Below are 22,940 nucleotides of genomic sequence, written 5' to 3' on the forward strand. Positions count from 1 at the left end.
CCTGGGGTGAATCATTCAGAAATCTCTGGGGCTAACTCCATTTACCTAATGTTTTATAGTTCCAACTGAAAAGTTTTTTTTTTTTTAATGAATCAAAAGGCTTAGCTGTGGTTCTGTACAGCAGAATAGGAGGCAGAGTTTTCAGCTATTAGGCTTGCCTGCTTTAAGATTAAGCTTAAAACTTTCCTTTCTGATGAAGCTTATAGTTAGGACTGGATCATGTGACCCTTAATTGGCTGCTCCCTCCTGAACTTGGTTCTGCTGGAGGCCTCTTCCTGTTAAACGTTCGTTCCCACTATTGCCAAGCACTGCTTTCAAAGGGTTTGTGTGATTATTGTATTTTTTCTTTAACCTCCTAAGACCCGAACTCTTCCACAGCATGCATTTTTTATTTCTCTTTGATATTTGGGCTGATTGGGACCTGATGAATGTAAAAACAAAGAATTGCCAGATTTTTTTTTTTTTACCTAATTTTGTTTCTAAGTAAAATGAGAACCACGTATGAGGATATTCGTTTAATATTTTGATAGAACAGTAGCAGTATAATGTCCTTGTAAGTGGATATCAGGTGCTTGTAGAGCAAAATTGAGTATTTTGGTCTAAATAACCCAAAATGTGATGTCCACATATGTGGACGCCAGGTCCTATGACTGGATCTTTACCTTACAGTATAAAGCTGTTGTTGTGAACTGCTGCTATATAAATAAAGTTGAATTGAACTGAATCTTGGTATTATTGAGACTTGAAAACGAATCTAATACAACATTGCTATGGAAATGGGCATGAAAGTTACATTCATTAGCCCCTGGAGGCTCTTGATCCTTTGTGTTATAAATGTTCTGCCAGAAGACGCCACATTCCCACTTGTGTTTTAAACAGAAAAAGACGAATTCCTTGTTGATGAAAAGGTTAAAGGGCGCATGGGGCTGAAGAGATGACAAGACTTGAAACTGACAGGAAGCCAGAAGAGTAGAAAAGGCCATGGTCAGGTTTTGTGTTGTCAGCAGAAACCAGCTTTAAGCAAAATAGAATAAATATATATATAAAAACTTTATAAATATGTCCTAAGCTTTAACTTTTGACAGTTTCTCTGTAATTACAAGACCGGAGGAGATCTGTAGCTTTGTGGAGCGCCACATTCCTGAACTGAATCCTCCTACATCTTTTTTTGAGGTAGATCAGTGGACACTGAGCCTCTGTGTTGTTCAGCTGGAAGCAGCTGCCTTCTCTTCTCATTAACTGGACTTCTTCCAGAGCTCATTATCTTCAGCAGGTGACACATCGGTTTTCTTAAAATCTCACAGTCCTTTAGAAAACTACGAAATGTTTTTTATTTGACTCGTTAGGAAAATATTCACAACGGTAAGTTTAAGTGAAAGAATTTATGATGAACAATGAACAAGAATTTAATGTGTGTTTATTTTTATTTTGAAAGGTGCCTGGATCTTATCCAGGTGAGTTTCAGCATGAAGTAATTTCCTCTTTGTCCATAGACAAAGAGACATCTCAGAACATTAAAATGATACAGATTTCCTTATATTATAATCACAAATAGTTAAATGAGAATATAATCATTAGAATTAAATGTTTCTAATACCTGAGTCCTAACCTCTTACTGTGATGTGTGTGTGTGCACTTCTGTGCTGTGATTTTTTTTGTGCCAATGAAGAGTGTAAACATTGCAAAGCCCAGATCTTGTCCGAAGGAGAAACAGCCTTTAGTGATTTGTCAGAATAACTAAGCAAATATTCAGAGAATGTCTGACTTTAACATGTATGATTTAATAAAAGAAGTAATGAAATGATGAAATGGATAGTCGTGAGATTGAGCTGATGATAAATCCTGTTGAAGTAAAATAGCATAAACTGAATGAGACATGAAGGAAAATATATTCATGTTTTATGGAGTTCATGATAGATCATGTTAAAGTACAACACAGAAGATAAGAAAATGTGGTTTTAGTGTTGCTTTGAATCATGTATGCACAAGGTCAGAGAGAGAGAGAGAAAGAGAAAAGCAAAATGGGATGAGTTAAAATACAGTGATAAATGTCATAGTTGTATGATACGGTCATCAAAGTGAGGGAGGAGAGAGAGGAGTTGTTCTTCTCTTTGTCTCCTGTGAGATTAGCAGAACAGAAGATCAGATCTAAGATTTCACAGTTGGGAATTTCAGCAGAGACAGCAGAGGGATCAACTGTGGACTCACAAATTGGGTTTATATTTTTAGGCTTTTTCTCTGCTCATTTTTGATGTTTCAGATTATACATTCAAGATGATTTGATGAATATCAGATGAATATCCTGCATTAAAAACGTCTACCTTGTAAAGGTGAAAACCTGTGTATTATTACACATTATTAACATCCCTCAAAGGGTCTTACAAGTGACTCTAGCCTAAAAAATTAACAGATCCTTTGGGACCAAGTTTAGTTACCAAGTACACAGATTAGGGAAGAGCTGCTGATAACAGGTTTGACTGGCAAGCATGCCTTCAGAGGGAGCAGTTAGAGCTGGGAGAGACTCCTCCCTTTTTCCATCTAAGCTCTTGCATATATTGTATAAACTGTACTGGGGGTAGCTGGTTGAAATTCAAAAGATGGGAAAGCAAAAACGAAAGGTTAAAAAATAAGTAAATAAATAAGGACAAAATGTTACCTGACAATTAAATGTATTTGATTTAATCCAGTAAAACCTAAACCATGAAAAAATTGCCAGAATTTTTTTTTCTTTTGACTGGAAAACTGTGTTCATTGAACTTTCTGACAATTGAAACAATTTATCAATTTTAAAGTTTATCTTAAACAAAGACATATAGTAACGTTAATGTTAAAGCAATAACACTTCTGAGGTGCCAAAAACACTTAGTGTTACAGGGTTAAAGTTAGAGTTTCTAAACTTAGTGTTTAAAATATGAAAATGTTAGATTTGGGTCCCTCTCCCTCATCAGAGAAACACAGCTGAAGTTTTTTCCTTCTGTGACACAAAACACACAATTTTCAACCAACTTTAATTTTTCATAACTGAGCTGAACATATTTCCTCTCACATGGCTTTTTTTTATGTGTTTAAACTGAGCCTTGACTTATTAGCTGTTCCCTTTGATGTCTATAGATCTATTAAAGCTCTATAGATATCATTAAATGATGAATTCAGATTAGTTTTTATTGACCCTGAAATCCTTTAAAAATAGAAATGAAAAAGATTTAATCATGCCGGCAACGCAGCTTGAGACAGTTGACTGGTGACTCACTTTGGTCTCTTTGAAATGTGCTGAAAGTTTTTTTCTGTCTTCATTACTGAATGACAGTGGGCACTGAGTTGTCACAGAAACTCTGCTTTCCAGCGATGGCTGCCAGGTCTGAAGCAGCGGCCCGTGTGTTTTTCAGCTGCAGACTGATCGAGTAGCACGCTGTTAGTGGAGTCATTTTAGCAGGGCCACTCCTGGGGCTCTGATTAGAGGCACTTCGGCTCGTTCTGTACCTCCTGATTACTCCTGCTGCCGTGCCTCCACTGATTTTAGTTTAGGCGCCATCTTCCTGTGTCGTTTTCCATCTTTGTGAAGACTCACAATCAATGTTTGCAGTTACTCTGGCTGCTCTTTTCCACGTGGAGCCCCAATAGTATTGGGCCAATACAGACAGCAGCAGCTTACAACTACAAAACTGAGCCAGTTTCAATGATAGATTTTGAGACCCTGATTGTTAAAAAGGTGCTAACGCACAATTAACAGTGGCTACATTAACATTTTAGGTGCTTATATTTGTCATAAAGAGGAGGGAAATCATAACAAAAGCTTTAAGACCCTAAAAAATTTGATCTATGGAGCTCCTTTTTGGGCGATAAACATCAGCTAAGGTGACATTAGTCAACAGAAAATAGTGTTTTTATTCATGATTCTGGTTTGTGAGTCTAGCTAGCTGGTTAATAGTTTACTAGAAACTTTTAACAGATGCTGTGAGTTGGGCATCATGGTTAAGTACTGAATAAATACTTTCAATATTACTTCAATAATGCAGCATTACTCTCAGTATGAATTTTTGTTAGCAAATTATAAGCCATGTCTTTCCTTCATTTTTCTTTAACATGTAGAGACCTCCAGAAGAAGCAGGCTCAGGGAGGGACAGGCATCTAATGGGTAGCAGCTGTGGGACGGATGGAGCAAAGAGGAGAGAAGAGGAATAGAGAGAGACTCCAACAGCCTGAACAGACAGCTAAAGCTATAACTAAGAGAAGCGTCTGGGTCAGTGATCCAACTTTATCAGACGTTTTGAAGCCTAATCTTCAAACCAGAGAGAGCGTTCGTCTCCTCAACCCAAAACACTCACCTTGTAAAAGATGGAGATGTTGCTGTACGTTGCAAGGACGCTGGTCAGGACGCCGTTACAGAAATCTCCATTTCCAACGTAATCAGGAGGGCACGCACATGAGACATCTGCACACACAAAAATCGTTTTTTACAAACTGTGAGCTGAACATTCAATCAGCTCAGTATGTTCACCTTGAGTTAAGCATGTACATGAGCCAATGCTGTGACTCAAGGTTAACACACTCCAGCCTAGGACTCAGAATGACTGTTTTCCGCGGTTGTGCTTTATGCTTTTTACCTCATTATTCGCTGTTTTATGAATCATTGAAGATAGCATGGCTCACAGAGCAACAGCATTAAAGTCCAATGCAAAGTAAACAACACATTAAAGTGGGAGTACAGATCAGGGAGGACCTGCTTCTGTCCACACACACACACACACACACACACACACACACACACACACACACACACACACACACACACACACACACACACACACACACACACACACACACACACACACACACACACACAGATTCACCTCTGAGCCTGTAGCAGTAGGCGTCATACTTGCTGCTCTGGTCCATGGGTTCTTTGTACAATACGAGACCCACGTGGTTGTCTCCACACATGACCGAGGGGTAGCGGGTCGGGTATCCCGCCTTCCCCCCGTCCAGCCAGCCAGCCACACACAGATGCATCCCGAGCTGTCAGGGCCAGGGAAAAAAGTCTTGAGATAAAGCTTGATTTACATTTCTGCCTTGAACTAAAACTAAACTAAAATCTCCTGAAGTGACTGGTAATATCTTAAATATCACAAGAAAACTGAAAACTCACATCCTGCGTGTGTTTTTAAGCTTGTGATTAATCTAACGTTCCTCCTGCTGTCTGGGAATCAGTTAAAGGGCACCTTGGCTTGTGGGGTAAAAATCCAGAAAGTTCCCTCCTCCACTTTACCAATGATGGAAACTGTCATGAGGTCGAGTGAAAGTGTGAAGGAGGACTTGGACTTGTTGCTGGCATGAGTGTACTGCGTTAAAACTACAACATCCTGAAGGTGAACTACAAAAGGCACATCTTAACACCCCATGTGTCCTGACCATGTTATTTCACACAAATGGTAAAAAAAAAAGAGTATCTTTTCAAAGCTGAAATTAGAAAGAAAAAGGCAAAGGCAGCTTATTAAATGAAATGATACGATGTCACTGTCAGGAAATGTGGGAGTAAAGATCCAAATGCAGAAGTCCAAGACTCCAGCTTAGCAATATTCAGAACAGCAGTTAATAATACCACAAAACCCACAGACAGTCACTCTGGCTTTAGCTGACATGTCAAATTGTCAGCTCGTATTTTCTCTTCCTGCTAGAGAGATGATCATTGTAACTCCAGCGTTTGTTAATGTTTTCTGTGACTGATGCCAAGTTATTAATAATCCTAAAGGCTGGAAACACAGCAATGCTTACAATCAACACACAACTAATGCAAGGTTGAAGTATACTGAACCTTTAATTCAGTTTTATCTTTATTTATTCTTAACATTTAAATAAATCACACAAAGCAGCAACTTCATAAGTTGCATAAAGTCCCACAAAGGTACAAAGTTTCTTTTTCCTAGTGTGTCACTTTGAACTGTGCAGCATCATTATCTTCTTCCCGTTTGAACCATCTTTTCTGAATATCTGAAGAATTCAACAACTACCATTATGGCAGATACTTCCTGGTCACTTCACTCAGTTAGGGGCCTTTTAAAATAAAACAGATTATCTGACCACAGCCATGGACAACATTTGCCATCTGATAACGTCTCACAGTTACCATGCACTGCTCACAGTTCAGGTTCTAATACAGCTGAAGTGAAGAAGCTTTTCTATTGGCCGTGCAGGTGATTTTTAGTGTGTCATTTAGTGTTAAAAAACTGTAGTACCTGCAGAGCTCCTGAAAAATGTGGCATGCTACTCAATGAGTTTGAGAGCGCCGAAAAGGACGTGACATTTTTGTTTTCAAGTACTCTTTCACTAACAAAGGTTTGAGTTGGCTGCTTTGCTGCTTTTCTTGAAAACTGTTGAATGCTTCCCCGTCAGCCTAACTGACCGTGAAGGGGGTGTGTCTTTATAATGAAGACAGAATCTGTAGAAAAACCCTGCTGGTGCAGGTTCACAAACTTTTATTTCATTTTCCTTTTTTCTCATAGGTATACCACATATTTGACTCAGGTGCATCGACCTGTTGATATCTTTATGTAAACCCTTTCAGTAGGTAGGTTTACCTGCTGTGCGTCTCCCATCTGTTTAACGGTAGCCAATGTGGCGCCCTCAGCCTTGCACTCGGCGTCGGCCTGACTGAAGTTCATCTGGTACCTCCCCTTTGGAGAGCGCAGGTGGAAGACTCCGGCTCTGTTTTCTGAAGCACGACAATCACGTTAACTTCCCTCAGATTTCTGCACCATTCTGTACAACAAATATGAACTCTACGAGTGAAAAACACGATTTGATCCGATGCTGAACAAATCCAAGAGACATTCAACCCCAGATTCAGTAGAAACATCTGCTTTTCTTTTAATATGATGTAATTACTTGGTGTTTAAGTTCTGATGAGTAAAGCACGAATCAATTAAATGTTACATAACCTCGGGGACTATTTTTTTTCTACAAAAAACTTGTTTATGTTCCTGTGACAAGAAGTTCAAATGACAGAAATAGCTCATCAACACCTTTACTGCCACTGTGCAAACAGAGTAAAATCTCACCTCACAAGCTTAAACAAATGGTGTCCAGTGTGTGTATTATCTTTTTGGAATGCTTAGTCTTTTTCACAAAGTGAACGATACAACAGCTCTAACAACTTCAGCTCCTTGTACCAACAATGATTTCTGCTGTTTCATGACCTGCAGTGCTTTTTTGCTGGCTTTCGTGCAGTTATGGGTGCTTGTGATTGATTTTTTTTGTTCGTGGGAACTGTGACATGAACATAGCCTTGTAACAACTTACAGAGAATGACTACAATGCCGCCATGTTCTGAGTGCCTGATTAGGAGCTGTGTGACGAGCCGAACCAACATTAAAATGTATTGTACTCCAGCAGGTTTGACGTCATTTTTAGTATGAACTGTGTTTCACAAGCATGGCAATGGCTATCATTCTGAACTCAGAGCAGCAAGATTTCAAAGTCAGCAACATCCCCCTCATCTGGACTGTAATGTTTTCTTTTGTTTTTTAAATTTGCAATCTATGGATGTGGACAGTGGGGGAAAAAATGGATTTTTCAAGGTTTGAGGATTTTTGTTTAAAAAATAGGTCATGATTTCTGGAAAGAGACATGAGGGCAGATTTCTCTACAGCTTATTTCACTACAGACCTGAAAAAATGCATACATTTGATTTTTGGAAGAAAATCCTTTTCTCTGGTTGGGTGGCAGGTGCTTATATCCCACAAACTTCATTAAAAGGGTAACTCTGAACAGATCATTTATGGTGAATTCCTAATTATCTGTATACCCTGATTAATGAAGATCAGGTTGGAAGTAATAACAGCCTTTGAGCCTTTAATGAGCTCCATGTTTAACAAGCCTTAACGAGCTCCAAATCCTAATGAGCTCAACTCAGAGCTGACATTTGTTTACCAGCCCCAGAAAAACAAATAAATAAACAAATGGAAGTCCTTTATAATAAACAATGCTAGCCATAATGTCACCATGGAAACATAGATGCTACAAAGGTCATCTGCTTTAGAATCAGTCTGATTACCATGGAAACTGCAATAGAGTAGGACTGGGAGCCAACATGGCTCCCACTCAGCAGATGTGACACGTGGCTACACTGCAGTTCATGGCTTCACTGCATTCACATGTCTTACCGTGGTAATGCAGGTCCTTGCAGATCGCCACAGGGTCACAGCCTCCATTGTCTTCCAAGCAGCGGTCAACAGGGGGCACCATCTTCTCCAAACACTGGACTCCATTACCTACATACCCCGGCAAGCACTCGCACTCCCGTTCATTCTAGAAGAACCAGATTAGAGTGATCAGCTTACAGGAGGATGTCATGTTATGTTCATATTCAGGGATATTTTTAGAGGGAGACACGTAACTCAAAAAACCATTAATAACAGTAATGGCAAAGATGCTGCTTGTCCCGCCCCAGCTCCAAAAAACCAGTTAGCAGCTTGGGAACAACTGGGAAACCAAACATGATTTTGTGCAACAGTTTCGAACTATGTGTTGGTGAGCTTATAGTTCTACTCATGATTATATAATAAAGATGAAGACTGTGTATTCTTTAATTTACTGTATCCATAATGTGAAATAGCATGGGATTGGATTGTGCAGTCACTTTGGATTTAACCTTGAGCAAAGCTATAAAGTTGTGTAATTTTGTGTATGTGCAGTAAAATAATAACATTTGAGGCTTTGAGGTGAGATGCATTTCTGTAACTGCTTTTGGGGAAATTTATTTAAATCATATTTGTACTTTATTCAGAGACACATAATCAAACACTTATCAAATCCCATAACCATTAATTTTTATAACACTCTTATCTGACAGAGTCCCAGGTACCACCCAGAAGCTGCTGAATATGCACTTAAAATGACTTTGATTTCAGTGTTCCATGTTTTAAAATCCGATAGCATCTCTTGACTGAAAAATGAATTCATGCATCCATGTTTTTATCCAAGCTGGACAACATTGGGGCATGCTCCTAATGAGGAAATGGATGGTGTGCTGGGGTATCTCCTCCTCTGGACCAGGGCATCACTGAGCTCCTGAAGAGTGTGAGGTGTGGGATGGATTTAACAAATTTTCCCAGGTGTTGTACTGGATTAGTTGTGCTATTTAGGTCAGGTGAGCTTGGGGGGCAATTAATGGTATCAATTTCTTCATCCTCCATGAACTGCCTGTATACTCCTGCCACATGAGGCCAGGCATTGTTGTGTACCTAAGGAGCCCAGGAATCACTCCACCATCGTAGGGTCTGACAATGAGTCCAAGGATTGCATCTCAATATCTAATGGCAGTCAGGGTGCTGTTGCCTGGCTTTCATAGGTCTATGCCTCTCTATTACTGACCCACCACCAAACCAGTCATGGTAGCAAACAAGATGGATGAGCTAACAGTGATAGCTTGGAGTCAAAGGGAACCTCAGGTGTTAAACTTAATTGAATCATGGATGCACCAGGATATTCCCGATGAGAACACATCTGTGGAAGGGTTCCACACCGTTCAGGCCGACAGACAGAGGTAAGCAGAAAGGAGGGGGTTTGCCTTTTTTTTTTAAACAACCGGTGGTGTACTTGCTTACCTACAATCAAAGAGTGGATTTATTGCCCAGACACTGAACTTTATGCTGTTGAACTCAGGTCATATTATTTGCCCAGGGAATCTATCCATGTGAGCTTGTTGGCAGTCCATGTTCCTCCCCCTGCTAACCCCACAGCTCCATGTGCCTTCATTGCTATCTCGGGTGACTTCAACATGTCACCTTAGACGCTACATTGTCAACTTTCACACAGTATGTGGTCTGTCCCACCTGAGGGGAGAGAATTTTAGACCTACGGTTTATAATCAAGCACACATAAGCCCGTTTCATTAGTAGCTTCTCAGATCGACTCTGTATGGTTCACCACGGTTTTCATGATTTTCCATTAGGTCATAGTACCTGGTAAGTGTTGGAATTGATATTTTTTATATTGTCATTTGTGCTTAGGAACATATAATCATTTGTATGCTGATAAAAAGGATATCCTTATTAGGTCTGATAAGATTCTGTGTGCACTTGTGTACCATGAGATGAGAGGAAGCAGCCTCGGCGTTATAATTTCCATTATAGCTTTAGGAACTAGATTGTTGTGTTTCTTAAAAGTGCAAAACTTCACACTTTTAAATGTTCGTCTGAGACATGACCTATTGCAAGTTCCTGTTCTTATCATTTAGCAAGACACTTAGTTCTGCTTTTCTGCATGCCTCATACACACAGTTTTAGTTCATTGAAAGGTTGTATGTCTATGTATAGTATAGCTGTAAACACACACCCACAGAATACAGGGAGTGCAGAATTATTAGGCAAGTTGTATTTTTGAGGAATAATTTTATTATTGAACAACAACCATGTTCTCAATGAACCCAAAAAACTCATTAATATCAAAGCTGAATGTTTTTGGAAGTAGTTTTTAGTTTGTTTTTAGTTTTAGCTATTTTAGGGGGATATCTGTGTGTGCAGGTGACTATTACTGTGCATAATTATTAGGCAACTTAACAAAAAACAAATATATACCCATTTCAATTATTTATTTTTACCAGTGAAACCAATATAACATCTCCACATTCACAAATATACATTTCTGACATTCAAAAACAAAACAAAAACAAATCAGCGACCAATATAGCCACCTTTCTTTGCAAGGACACTCAAAAGCCTGCCATCCATGGATTCTGTCAGTGTTTTGATCTGTTCACCATCAACATTGCGTGCAGCAGCAACCACAGCCTCCCAGACACTGTTCAGAGAGGTGTACTGTTTTCCCTCCTTGTAAATCTCACATTTGATGATGGACCACAGGTTCTCAATGGGGTTCAGATCAGGTGAACAAGGAGGCCATGTCATTAGTTTTTCTTCTTTTATACCCTTTCTTGCCAGCCACGCTGTGGAGTACTTGGACGCATGTGATGGAGCATTGTCCTGCATGAAAATCATGTTTTTCTTGAAGGATGCAGACTTCTTCCTGTACCACTGCTTGAAGAAGGTGTCTTCCAGAAACTGGCAGTAGGACTGGGAGTTGAGCTTGACTCCATCCTCAACCCGAAAAGGCCCCACAAGCTCATCTTTGATGATACCAGCCCAAACCAGTACTCCACCTCCACCTTGCTGGCGTCTGAGTCGGACTGGAGCTCTCTGCCCTTTACCAATCCAGCCACGGGCCCATCCATCTGGCCCATCAAGACTCACTCTCATTTCATCAGTCCATAAGACCTTAGAAAAACCAGTCTTGAGATATTTCTTGGCCCAGTCTTGACGTTTCAGCTTGTGTGTCTTGTTCAGTGGTGGTCGTCTTTCAGCCTTTCTTACCTTGGCCATGTCTCTGAGTATTGCACACCTTGTGCTTTTGGGCACTCCAGTGATGTTGCAGCTCTGAAATATGGCCAAACTGGTGGCAAGTTGCATCTTGGCAGCTGCACACTTGACTTTTCTCAGTTCATGGGCAGTTATTTTGCACCTTGGTTTTTCCACACGCTTCTTGCGACCCTGTTGACTATTTTGAATGAAACGCTTGATTGTTCGATGATCACGCTTCAGAAGCTTTGCAATTTTGAGACTGCTGCATCCCTCTGCAAGATATCTCACTATTTTTGACTTTTCTGGGCCTGTCAAGTCCTTCTTTTGACCCATTTTGCCAAAGGAAAGGACGTTGCCTAATAATTATGCACACCTGATATAGGGTGTTGATGTCATTAGACCACACCCCTTCTCATTACAGAGATGAACATCACCTAATATGCTTAATTGGTAGTAGGCTTTCGAGCCTATACAGCTTGGAGTAAGACAACATGCATGAAGAGGATGATGTGGACAAAATACCCATTTGCCTAATAATTCTGCACTCCCTGTACAGACACTGATGTTGTTCAGATATGCCTGCTTAAGAATGTCACATGTATTTGTAATTGCATATTCATGAATGATTGCTTGCTGACAATAAAAAGGGCTGTAGTGAAGGAATCAGTTGAAGTTGGCTAAAGGACAGGTGAAGGGAGCATTACTTGGCCTTGACTGACTTCCCTTGCAAGCCAAAAAGACAAAAGACAAAAGAGTCTTGATTTGTCGTGGAGTTTGGGCTTGTGTTCCAGTGAGGTTTGTGCCTAGATAAACCCAACAGTAAGATGTACTTTTTTAGTACCTACTTTCTCGAGGTTCCAAGCAATCCGATGTGGCATCGTCAGACTGCATATCACCAATTGGCTGGTCAGTAGTGTCATGCGATGAGCCATGAGAGCGTCTTGTTCACAAAAATTAAAACCGCCATTTTTGAAACATGTCAATGACGGAAATGGCTACAAAAATAATGCCATGGTGCTCAAGTCTGGTGAAAAGCCACAGTCCGAGCAGCAGGTATATTCTTGTCCAGACACCCACCTTTTTTGTAACGTTCATGTTAATTACTTCACGGGACACTTGGACACACTGCTATGACAACAATGGCTAGGTAGTACTGGATTTGAATGGAAAACCAGTTGATCCGAGTCGAGTTGTAGCGAGTTGATCTGAGTAGGTATTCATGGAAAAAGGGCTATCCAGTTCCTCCTCCCTCCCCCGATTGGGTAGGTCAGATCATAACCTGATTCATGTTTTGAGATTCACAGACTGGGAGACACTGTGAGCCCCGTGGTCAGGACATCAATGGGCTTACTGAGTGTATCACTGACTACATAACCTTCTGCACCAACTCCATTGTCTCAGCTAAGACTATCCATTGTACAAACTGAACATTCCATCCATTCTCATGGGTAACGTAAGATCTTTACCCAACAAGATGGAAGCGCTAATGGCGCTAACCAGACTGCAGTGGGAGTACCAGGAGAGCAGCCTCCTGCTGTTCACTGAGACATGGCTCACAGACCACACACTGGACCCCGTCGTAACTCTGGATGGCTTTCAACTGGTTAGAGCGGAGTGGAGCGCAGTGGAGAGTGGTAAGAGGGGAGGTGGGGGACTAGCAATGAAGATCAATGAGAGATGATGTAACCCGGGACACATCACTGTGAAGGAACAGCGCTGTACCAAAGAATCAGAATACTTTATTGATCCCTAGGGGAAATTATTTCCTGTTAGCGGTTAGCGTTCGGCCATACCACCTGGCCAGGGATTTTTCACGTTATTGTGCTGACTGTTTACATTCCGCACTCGGCCAACGCTATGGCAACCTGTAAGTACATTCACTCCACGGTCTCTCAGCTACAGATAATAATGATAATAATAATGGATTGGATTTATATAGCGCTTTTCAAGGCACCCAAAGCGTTTTACAATGCCACTATTCATTCACTCTCGCATTCACACACTGGTGGTGGTGGAGGCAAGCTACGGTTGTAGCCACAGCTGCCCTGGGACAGACTGACAGAAGTGAGGCTGCCATATCGCGCCATCGGCCCCTCTGGCCAACACCAGTAGGCGGTAGGGTAAAGTGTCTTGCCCAAGGACACAGGACAGAGGGGCCGGGGATTGAACCGGCGACCTTCCGGTTACAGATACGCTTCCCAACCCCCTGAGCCACGGTCACCCCACAACCTGCAATCCCTCATTATTATCTCTGGAGACTTCGATCACGCCTCACTATCTGCCACTCTCCCTAACTTGTCGCAGTATGTTGCCTGCCATAGAAGGGACAGAAAAACCCTGAACCATGTTTGCCAACACAAAGCAGGCTTACAGCACATCACCCTTTCCCCCGCTTAGCCACACACACCACAACCTGGTCATTCTTCAACCCATTTACACTCCCATGGTGAAGAGGAAACTCCCAACGAAGAAGGTAATAAGGGTGTGATCCAAGGAATGCAGTGAGATGCTGAGAGACTGTTTTGAATGCACAGACTGGCAGAACTCTGCAAGCCTCACGATGAGGACATTGATGGCCTCAACCACTGCATCACCAACTACATCAACTTCTGTTTTGACAACACTGTGCCTAGCAAGAAGGTACGGTGTTTCTCAAACAATAAACCGGTGACCCCACAACTGAAGGCCCTGTGAACGAGAAGAAGAGGGCTTTCAATCATGGAGACAAGGACACGAGGATCCTTTTGTACTCTCCAAGAGAGACTTCAAGGACAATGGAGGAGCCACAGTGTCTGCTGACCGGGGGTGGGCCAATGAATTGAATCTGTTTTTCAACAGATTTGGCTCTTGACCTTATCACCTCTCCCACCCCCCAGGTTCCATCAACCCCCCTCCAAATGCTGTCCTGCCCCTCTCGTGGTGGAATGTCATTGTTACCTGAGCTCTCCTCACACCACCACCCTGCTTCACCCCCATCCACACATCTACCCACAACAGAGCCAGCCTGGACCCCCTGCAGTTAGCTTACTGGTCTGGAATCGGGTTGGATAATGCTGTCAGTAGCACTGATCCCTCTCTTACCTAGAGCAGGCAGGGAGCATTGTGAGGATGATGTTTTTTGACTTCTCCAGTGCTTTCAACACCATCCAGCCTGCACTACTGAGACGGAAGCTGGAGGAAGCCGGAGTGGGCAAACAGCTGACTGCATGGACCATCGACTACCTAACCAACAGACCACAGCCATCATTGGATGCGTATCAGATGAAAACAATCAGGAATATAGAGGGGTCATCAGTGACTTTGTCAGCTGGTGAGACCAACGCTCTCCAAATCAACGCTATCAAGACGCATCAGATGGTCATAGACTTCAGGAAGAAGTCACCTCCTATAACACTGGTGAACATCTAGGAAGAAGACATTGAGACAGTGAACTCATACTCGGTCTCAGGTGTATACACTGCTACAAAACAGCACAAAAGAAGGAGGATTTAGTGTTTGTGTTATTACGAAACAAGAAGAGTTCCCAGATGGTACAGTGGACACATGTGTGACTCCTGTGATTAAAGCATCTTTCTTTCAGCTTAACGAGTGAACCGTCAGCTCGTTCAAACACGTTAAAGTCTGTTTGGCTCGAGACCACCGAACAGAGGCAGCAATATAACATAGCTAACATTAACAGTGCAGTGAATCCTGCTTGTGCCGTGATATTCAGGACTGCAAACTGAGCAGCATCACTGACTTTCAGCTGGTTGTGTTTGTGGATATATGACCAGTGTTGGTCAAGTTACTTGAAAAAAGTAATCAGTAACTAATTACTGATTACTTCCCCCAAAAAGTAATCCTGTTACTTTACTGATTACTTATTTTCAAAAGTAATTAATTACTTAGTTACTTTTTAAAAACACGATTTACAACCTGAAGAGGTGATAAAGCGATAGAACTTTCAGCCCAATTCTACTTTTTCTGCATAATCCATCATACAAAATGTAATCAAATGGAAAAACCTCTTTTTTTAACTTGTTTTATTAGTTTTAATCTTTTAACTTTATGCATCAAGCAAAAAATTAATTATATGCAACATTCTCTGACTGGAAGAGATTTGTTTATTATTTAAACCTATTTTCTGCACATTTCAGCACATAAAATAAAATATTTTTTGTGTTTACACTCAGTCTTTCAAATAGATGCAAGTAAAACACAGCAGAAAATAAATAAAGTCAAAGACTCAGTGGTCCTTTTGCTCTATTTTCACCTGTAAAGCAAGACTGGGTAGGCGGAGGTTTACCCTGGTGCAGGTGTGCTGCGGTCAAATTATCCACACCACCGCCGCGCTATGAAGTCTGGGATATGTTGGGCCATGAAGGCTATGCCGACCCATCCTTAAAATTCAGGGAAATTAAGGACGCATTTGAGGGTCATATTTCGAGCAGCCTTGGTCGTATCGCTGTGACGTAATCGTCCTTAAAATGCGGCCTTTAAGGCTGCAGACCCCAAATCCGGTCATTGGTACTTCCTGGCTTGTGTAGTTACTAGGTAACAGAAGCTCAACACTGCCCCTAGCGTCCTGGAGCACTTTCCGTTGTGTTTTGGAATTTGCAAGTGTTTTGGGGTTTGCATGTGTTTTGGAGTTTGCAAGTGTTTTGGAGTTTGCATGTGCTTTGTCTCTAGGGGCCACCGTATATAAGCGGGTTAATTGCAGTGTTAGTGGTGCTGCACAGAAATGTTTTTGATGCAGGTAGCTCCATGCCCTCCTGGGTTTTAATTGCACCTTAGAACACACATGCATCAACACTACAATGAGCGGGTGGAGGGAGGTTTGGAGTCTTCTCCCACCCCCATTCTCTGCGGCCTGCTGGAGCGGGAGGGCTAGGTGGAGTTGGCCGTCCGACTGCGGTCTGGAGTGTGGGGCCTCCCTGCTGCTACGGAGTCGGGGTGGTCTGCCTCTCCCCACCGCAGGGAAAAGGGTAACACCACCTGGGTCTGGGTGCAGTTCCCCCCTCCAGGAGCAAGGGTACCTAGACCCGGTTTGTAGAGTACGCTTGGGGAGTGTGATCGTGTGTACAGCGTCTCTTTATGTCTGTCTCCACGTTGGTTGAGTGTGGAGTGAGTGCATATGAGAGCATGAGGGGGGGAATGGATGTTTGTGTCTGTGTGTGCCTGTATGTCTGTGTCTATATGTCAGGTTGGGTATCAGACGCCACCTCTCTGGGGACACCTCAGGCCCTCCAAGGTTTGGAGGCCTATCTCCACCTACCACCACTTCCCCTGCCGGTGGCGGACTCCCTCAGGTGTCGGTGCGTTGGTGGTTCTTTGTGTCTGGGGATGGGCGTCCAGGTACACACCGGCTCACTCCTTGGCGGCCGCTTATCGGGGCCTGGAGCCTGGGGCTCGCTCGGGCCCCTTCGGGGGTGGGGTGCCCCCGGCCTCTCGGCCTGGGGCTCGGTCACTCAGGCACAGCTGGCGGCCGGCGGAGCTCACGGGCGCGTCACTGCAACTCCCCCTGGCTTCTGCTCCGCGGCTGCTGAGTGAACCCTCATCTGGGACTCTCCTCAGCTCTTACTGGAACAGTGGCGCGGCTGCCCCTCTGTTGGTCTTCCATGGTTTCTTGTGTTCTGGGGGCCTCTGGATGTCTGGAGTTTTGATCTCCTCCATACCTGCTTCATACCCTGGAGGACGGGGCTGTGGCCCCCCCACACTCCCTAGCAGATCGTTACATGGAGAAACCTTTGGAATACAAGCGCGCTGATCCACACAGGTATGCACACGGGTGTTCACTGCTTGTAGACCCAAATTACACCTTTCTTGGCTGCTACTTCGAAGCACATCTGTCCTGCGTGCTGCACAACAACATTGAATATTTAGTATTTACTGCTGTTTACACTTAGCTAGATTAATGCGATAGTGTTGTGTTTAGTATGTTGCTTTGGTTTTTTTTTTGTCTTTTTTTGCTTGTTTTCTATTCTTCTCTCAACAGGTGATCCAGGAGATTTTTATTTTTTTTCTCCCCCCCTTTCTCACTGTCCCTCTCCCCTTCTGTTTTTCCTTTCCTTCCTCTTTCTTTCTCCCTTTCCTATCTCTCACTCATGTCTGTCCCGTCTGTAACATCTGAAAATAAAATATAATAAATAATAAAAAAAAATAAAATAAAAAAAAAGAAATGTTTTTGATGCTGAAATGCAGTAGAATTGGTTACAGATTTACTGTAAAGGACACTCATATACAATGATTATTTTGTAGGTTTATTCTTGCGAGAGTGCAAGGTAACCAAAAGGGTTTGAGCTATGGACCTAATTGAATGTTTGTGTTGTTAAAAGAGAAATGTGTGCATCTAAATGAAAAGAAAAGGACGTTGTTAAATTCTGTTAATAAATCAGACGAGGAAGAGCCTGCAGACCGAACGCAACTGATGTCTCCTGTCTCTGCTTTTCTGTTAAAAAACAGTTTAAAAACAGACCCCATCGAAGGCCTGTAACATATGCATGTACGTAGAACCTCAGCTACTGTTGTATATATTGTATTGTTTTTTTATTATTATTAATATTATTTATTTATTATTCATTTATTTTGTATTTCTTTATATTTTTGGTATGCTCTTTGTGTTCTACTGCTATCTGTACCTGAGCTGTGGTAAAGCACAAATTTCCTCGCCGTGGGATCAGTAGTCTTATCTTATCTCTTATCTTATCTAATGCAAATAAGCCATGGGTGACTAAGGACATCAAAGCCCTCCTCAATGACAAAAAGAGGACCTTCAGGGCAATAGAGAGTAGGTGAGAATGGTTCAGGCATTATTGAAGGGGAGAGGCTATGGACAATTATAGGAGAAAGCTAGAGTGGAAACTCCAATAGAATAGCATGAAGAGATATGTGGAGTGGCATAAAGGCTCCACTCACGCAAGTCTGCATGACCAGGTGGGGTCCAGTCTCTGTGTCCTAAAGACCTGTACCCCCCAGTTTTGTGGAGTCTTTCATAAACTGTTTATGATGAGTCTGAGTCTGCAGAGGATCCCAGTACTATGGAAGACGTCATTCCTCGTTCCTGTACCAAAGATGCCACGTCCCGGTGGCCCCCAGGATTACAGACCTGTAGTGCTGACTTCCCACATCATGAAGACACTGGAAAGACTCATTCTTCACCACCATCCTCATTCAACTTATAGTCAGGCCACACCAGGATCCCCTTTAGTTCAGTTACCAGCGTCTCCTCTGAGTTGAGGACTGTTGAGGATTGTTAGTTAGGTGATAGGAAGACCACAATATGTGCATTTTCAAAATTATGTGTCTGATAAGGTGATCAGCAACACAGTGGGAACATGAGGGGCTGTCATTTCCTCTTCACCCTCTACACCACAGACTTCAGCCACTTCACAGAGACCTGCCATTTTCAGAAGTTTTCTAATGACTCTGCAGTGGTTGGATGCATCAGTGAGGGTGATGAGACAGAGTACTGCGCTGTGGTGGACTCCTTTGTCACATGGTGTGAGCAGAATCCTCTGCAGTTCAGTGTGATAAAGACCAAAGTATTGATTGTTGACTTTAGGGGGACCAGGAAACCTTTGACCCCTGTTTCAATCCAGGGGATCAATGTGGACATTGGGGAGCACTATAAATACTTTGGAGAACACATTGACAATAAACTGGACTGGATTAAAAATACCACTGCACTTTACAGGAAGGGCCAGAGTCATCTCTATTTTCAGAGGCCTTTTAACATCTGACGGTGAGAGAGCAAAAGAGAGAGAGAGTTTTGAGATATGAGAGATTTGTGATGTTTAGCGTGTTTGGAGTGTGTAGTTAGTGTGTTGTCTTGTTTAGTTAGTGTGTAGTGTAGTCGATAGTTTTGTTGTTGAACTATAACTAATTACTTTTTCAAAGCAACTTGCCCAACACTGATGTTCAGTGAGAGACCGAGATTACCCAAATGCACCACTGCACAATGCAGGAAATCATTCCTGTGCCTGTGGTGGTACAACTCCTCTATCTAATGCACAGTACACACATCCTTAATATCTGCACATCCTCTAGAGAGAAATAACAAAATGACAAAGTTCAACAGTTTACAGTACAATTGTCACGGCCAGGCAGATCAGCTGCACGCTGATCAGCACGCTCTGTTTCTCTCTCTCTTCCTCTCTCTCTCCTCTTCTCTGTCGCCGGGGCGGAACTCACTGTGGGTTCATGCCCTCAGGAGATGAGACACCTGGGTCTCATTAAGATGATCAACATTTAAGCCAGAAGGTGACTGCTGTTCATCGCTGGATCGTTGTCTACCACGCGTTAGTGAAGCTACTGCAAGTCGAGTTAAGTGTGTTTCCTTTGTGCGTTGTATTTAACCCCGTCTCCCTGTCTACAGAGCTCCCTGGATTTTCCCCCCGTGTGATTCCCTAGTGGCAGCCAGTGATCATGTGTGTGGATGACCTGAAGAACGCATGCTTTTCCCCTGGACTTCCCTTGAGCTCCTTTTCCCTCACGCAGCTATACATAGCACTCCCCCCCCCGCACCTTCTTGTATACAGTGTTGGTCAAGTTACTTGAAAAAAGTAATCAGTAACTAATTACTGATTACTCCCCCCAAAAAGTAATCCCGTTACTTTACTGATTACTTATTTTCAAAAGTAATTAATTACTTAGTTACTTAGTTACTTAGTTACTTTTTAAAAACACGATTTACAACCTGAAGAGGTGATAAAGTGATAGATCTTTCAGCCCAATTCTACTTTTTCTACATAATCCATCATACAAAATGTAATCAAATGGAAAAGTCTCTTTTTTTAACTTGTTTTATCAGTTTTAATCTTTTAACTTTATGCATCAAGCAAAACATTTAATTATATGCAACATTCTCTGACTTGAATAAATTAGTTTAACATTTAAACCTATTTTCTACACATTCCAGCACATAAAATAAAATATTTTTTGTGTTTTCACTCACTCTTTCAAACAGATGCAAGTAAAACACAGCAGAAAATAAATAAAGTCAAAGACTCAGCGGTCCTTTTGCTCTATTTTCACCTGTAAAGCAGGAGCAGGGTAGGCGGAGGGTTACCCTGGTGTAGGTGTGCTGCGGTCAGTTGAAGAATCCGCGCGAGTGTCTCTGTGAGTTTCCCATCACGTCGTAGCTACTCGGTGCTTGCTCGGAAGTTTAGGGGTTTTTTTCGCTGTAAAAAGAAGTTTTCTTCCCACGCACGATGGACGCTAATGTTTTTGTCACTTTTTATGGAATCAAACTCAAAGTAAGGTCAGTACTTCCACACTTTAAACGCTGCACGCTCATACTCTCTCCCGCACTCGATATATTATCCATTGTTGATCTGCACACAGCTGCTGTCACCAACGTCGCACTTGCTTACGTCACTGTCATGAGACATTCTCGCAAAAAAAAAATCACGGTTTTAGTAACGCAGTAACGCAGCGTTCCTACGGGAAAGTAACGGTAATCTAATTACCGATTTTGCAATAGTAATCCCTTACTTTACTCGTTACTTGAAAAAAGTAATCAGATTACAGTAACGCGTTACTGCCCATCTCTGCTTGTATATACACCTGGTGAATTGTAAATAAATCTTTCTTGTGTGCATCTGAGCCCGGAGTCCTGCGCTTGAGTCCTCCTCCAAACCGTAACAACAATTTTAGCCACATATATGAATTTTGTCTTATATACTGCAATATTTAATTGAGCTATTTGTTATATTTTGTTATATTTTGAAACGTTGTAATATATTGTATTATTTAATTTAGCTAAGTTAGTTACTGTTCTTACTGTCTTGAAGCAAGTGTAACTGCATAATTTCCTCAGGGATTAATAAAGTATTTACCACATTGGTGGTGGTCAGAGGGCCCAGTGGCACCAGTGTCTGGCAGCCTCGCCTCTGTCAGTGCGCCCCAGGGCAGCTGTGGCTTCAATGTAGCTTGCCATCACCAGTGTGTGTATGTGTGTGTGTGTGTGAATGGGTGGATGACTGAACATGTAAAGTGCTTTGGGGTCCTTAGGGACCAAGTAAAGCGCTATACAAATGCAGGCCATTTTAAAGTATTCTAATTCTGATGCTGAAAGATGCTACAGGCAGCATTACAATCTTCTCAGCTTCACAGCTTCTCCAGACCCTTTCACATCTGTCACATGTGCTCAGGGTGAACCTGCTCTCATCCGTGAAAAGCACAGGGCACCACTGGTGGAGCTGCCAATTCTGGTATTCTATGACAAATGCCAATATTGCTCATGGTAGTAGTAGTGACACGAACCCTAGCTACATGCAAAACGTATATGTCCGAAAAGACATGGACAGAAAAATACGCCTGTGGCCCACACCTATAAAACCTGAGGATTGTCTCACCGTTGTCCCTCTAGTGAATCTGTTGTTGATTTCATTAACACCAAAGCAGCTGAAAGTGATTAACAACCCCCTCTGGTACTTAGCTGAGAAGAACAATAGAAGAAGTTTATGAAGTTTAAATGATATGATGCTATACTATGATTAAAAAGTTTTAGTAAATTTTTTTAGCAGTGTACTTAGCCATGTTTTTAAAAAATGTTATCCAAATCGATTAAGTTCTGCATCAGCACCCAGCAGTGCTTGAATTGGAATAACCCCACAAATAAGATCTTTAATTTCAGTTTAGGTTGCACCAATAGAGCACTTAATTGTGCTGTAATATACACATATATATTGCCTGTCCTGTCTGGAAGTGTAGCAATCAGGGTTGTTGTCTGAAGGCCAAACTAAATGCCCAGCAGATTTATTTTCCAAAGTCTACCATTACGGCTTTTGCTATACTGGTCCACTTGATACTCATATTTATTTTGATTTTTATTAGGTTTTTAACATTTATGAGTTATTACAATCAGAATGCAAAAGACGGAAATAAAGAAAGAAAGAGAAGTTGGGGAGAAAGTAGGCAAAAGGAGAGGGAGAGAAAAACAGGGAAGAGAGAGAGAAAAAACACTGAAAATCTGCTGAAAAAAACAAGCAAAAAACAACACAGCATGGAAACCACGGCAACAACCAACATATGCATAAATAGCGGTAAATAATAAATATTAAATGCTACTGAGCAGCACACAGTATTAATGATACATGACACATAATGTGTGTCTGTGAGTACCTGTTTGTACACCTGTGTGAGCTGAGCCCCGGGCCAAATAGACCTGAGGGCTCCCCATCCCCAGAAACAGCCCAACAAAGCCAAGGGGGCCCGGCTCAGCCAACCTGCTGTCGGGAATGATCCACTACGCATTTGAGCACCCAGCCCCAGACACAGAGAACCACCAATGCACCAGCGGAGTTGGGGGACCACCTGGACCTGCAGCAGTAGGGAAACCCACCAGCCCAGACCCCGACCAGAGGGCCATTTCCTCCTCCCGGCCCACTACCCCAGACGGCGAACAGAGAACGGGTTTTAAGATTTGTGCTTTGATTTAAGCAAGTTCTCCTTTGCGCTTTTCCAGTATAATAGCTGGAAATCCTGTTCTTGGTTATGCCGACTGCCAAATGTGCAGCCATAGTAATTCCTCCCATTTAATGAAGTGCTTGTCATTTATTTCAGTTGGGAGTCTTTGAAACAGCTATAATAACCAGGTAAAGATGA

The 22,940-nt window shown here is 42.2% G+C and overlaps 1 protein-coding gene across 1 annotated transcript in view; it reads right to left on the minus strand.

The window, feature by feature from the left end:
* The window catches only part of stab1 (stabilin 1), a 175,513-nt gene that overhangs the window by 43,147 nt on the left and 109,426 nt on the right, over nt 1-22,940 (minus strand). The window contains exons 61-64 of the mRNA XM_085274736.1: nt 8,160-8,304; nt 6,576-6,709; nt 4,851-5,016; nt 4,326-4,432 (exon numbers count right to left, since the gene is read on the minus strand). Of these exons, the coding sequence (XP_085130862.1) occupies nt 4,326-4,432; nt 4,851-5,016; nt 6,576-6,709; nt 8,160-8,304 (552 nt within the window). The remainder of the gene's footprint in view (nt 1-4,325; nt 4,433-4,850; nt 5,017-6,575; nt 6,710-8,159; nt 8,305-22,940) is intronic.

Source organism: Mchenga conophoros, linkage group LG5 (genome assembly GCF_057382185.1).
Source record: "Mchenga conophoros isolate Kocher_MC1m ecotype Shallow Benthic linkage group LG5, M_conophoros_male_GT1.1, whole genome shotgun sequence".
Taxonomy (NCBI): Eukaryota; Metazoa; Chordata; class Actinopteri; order Cichliformes; family Cichlidae; genus Mchenga; species Mchenga conophoros.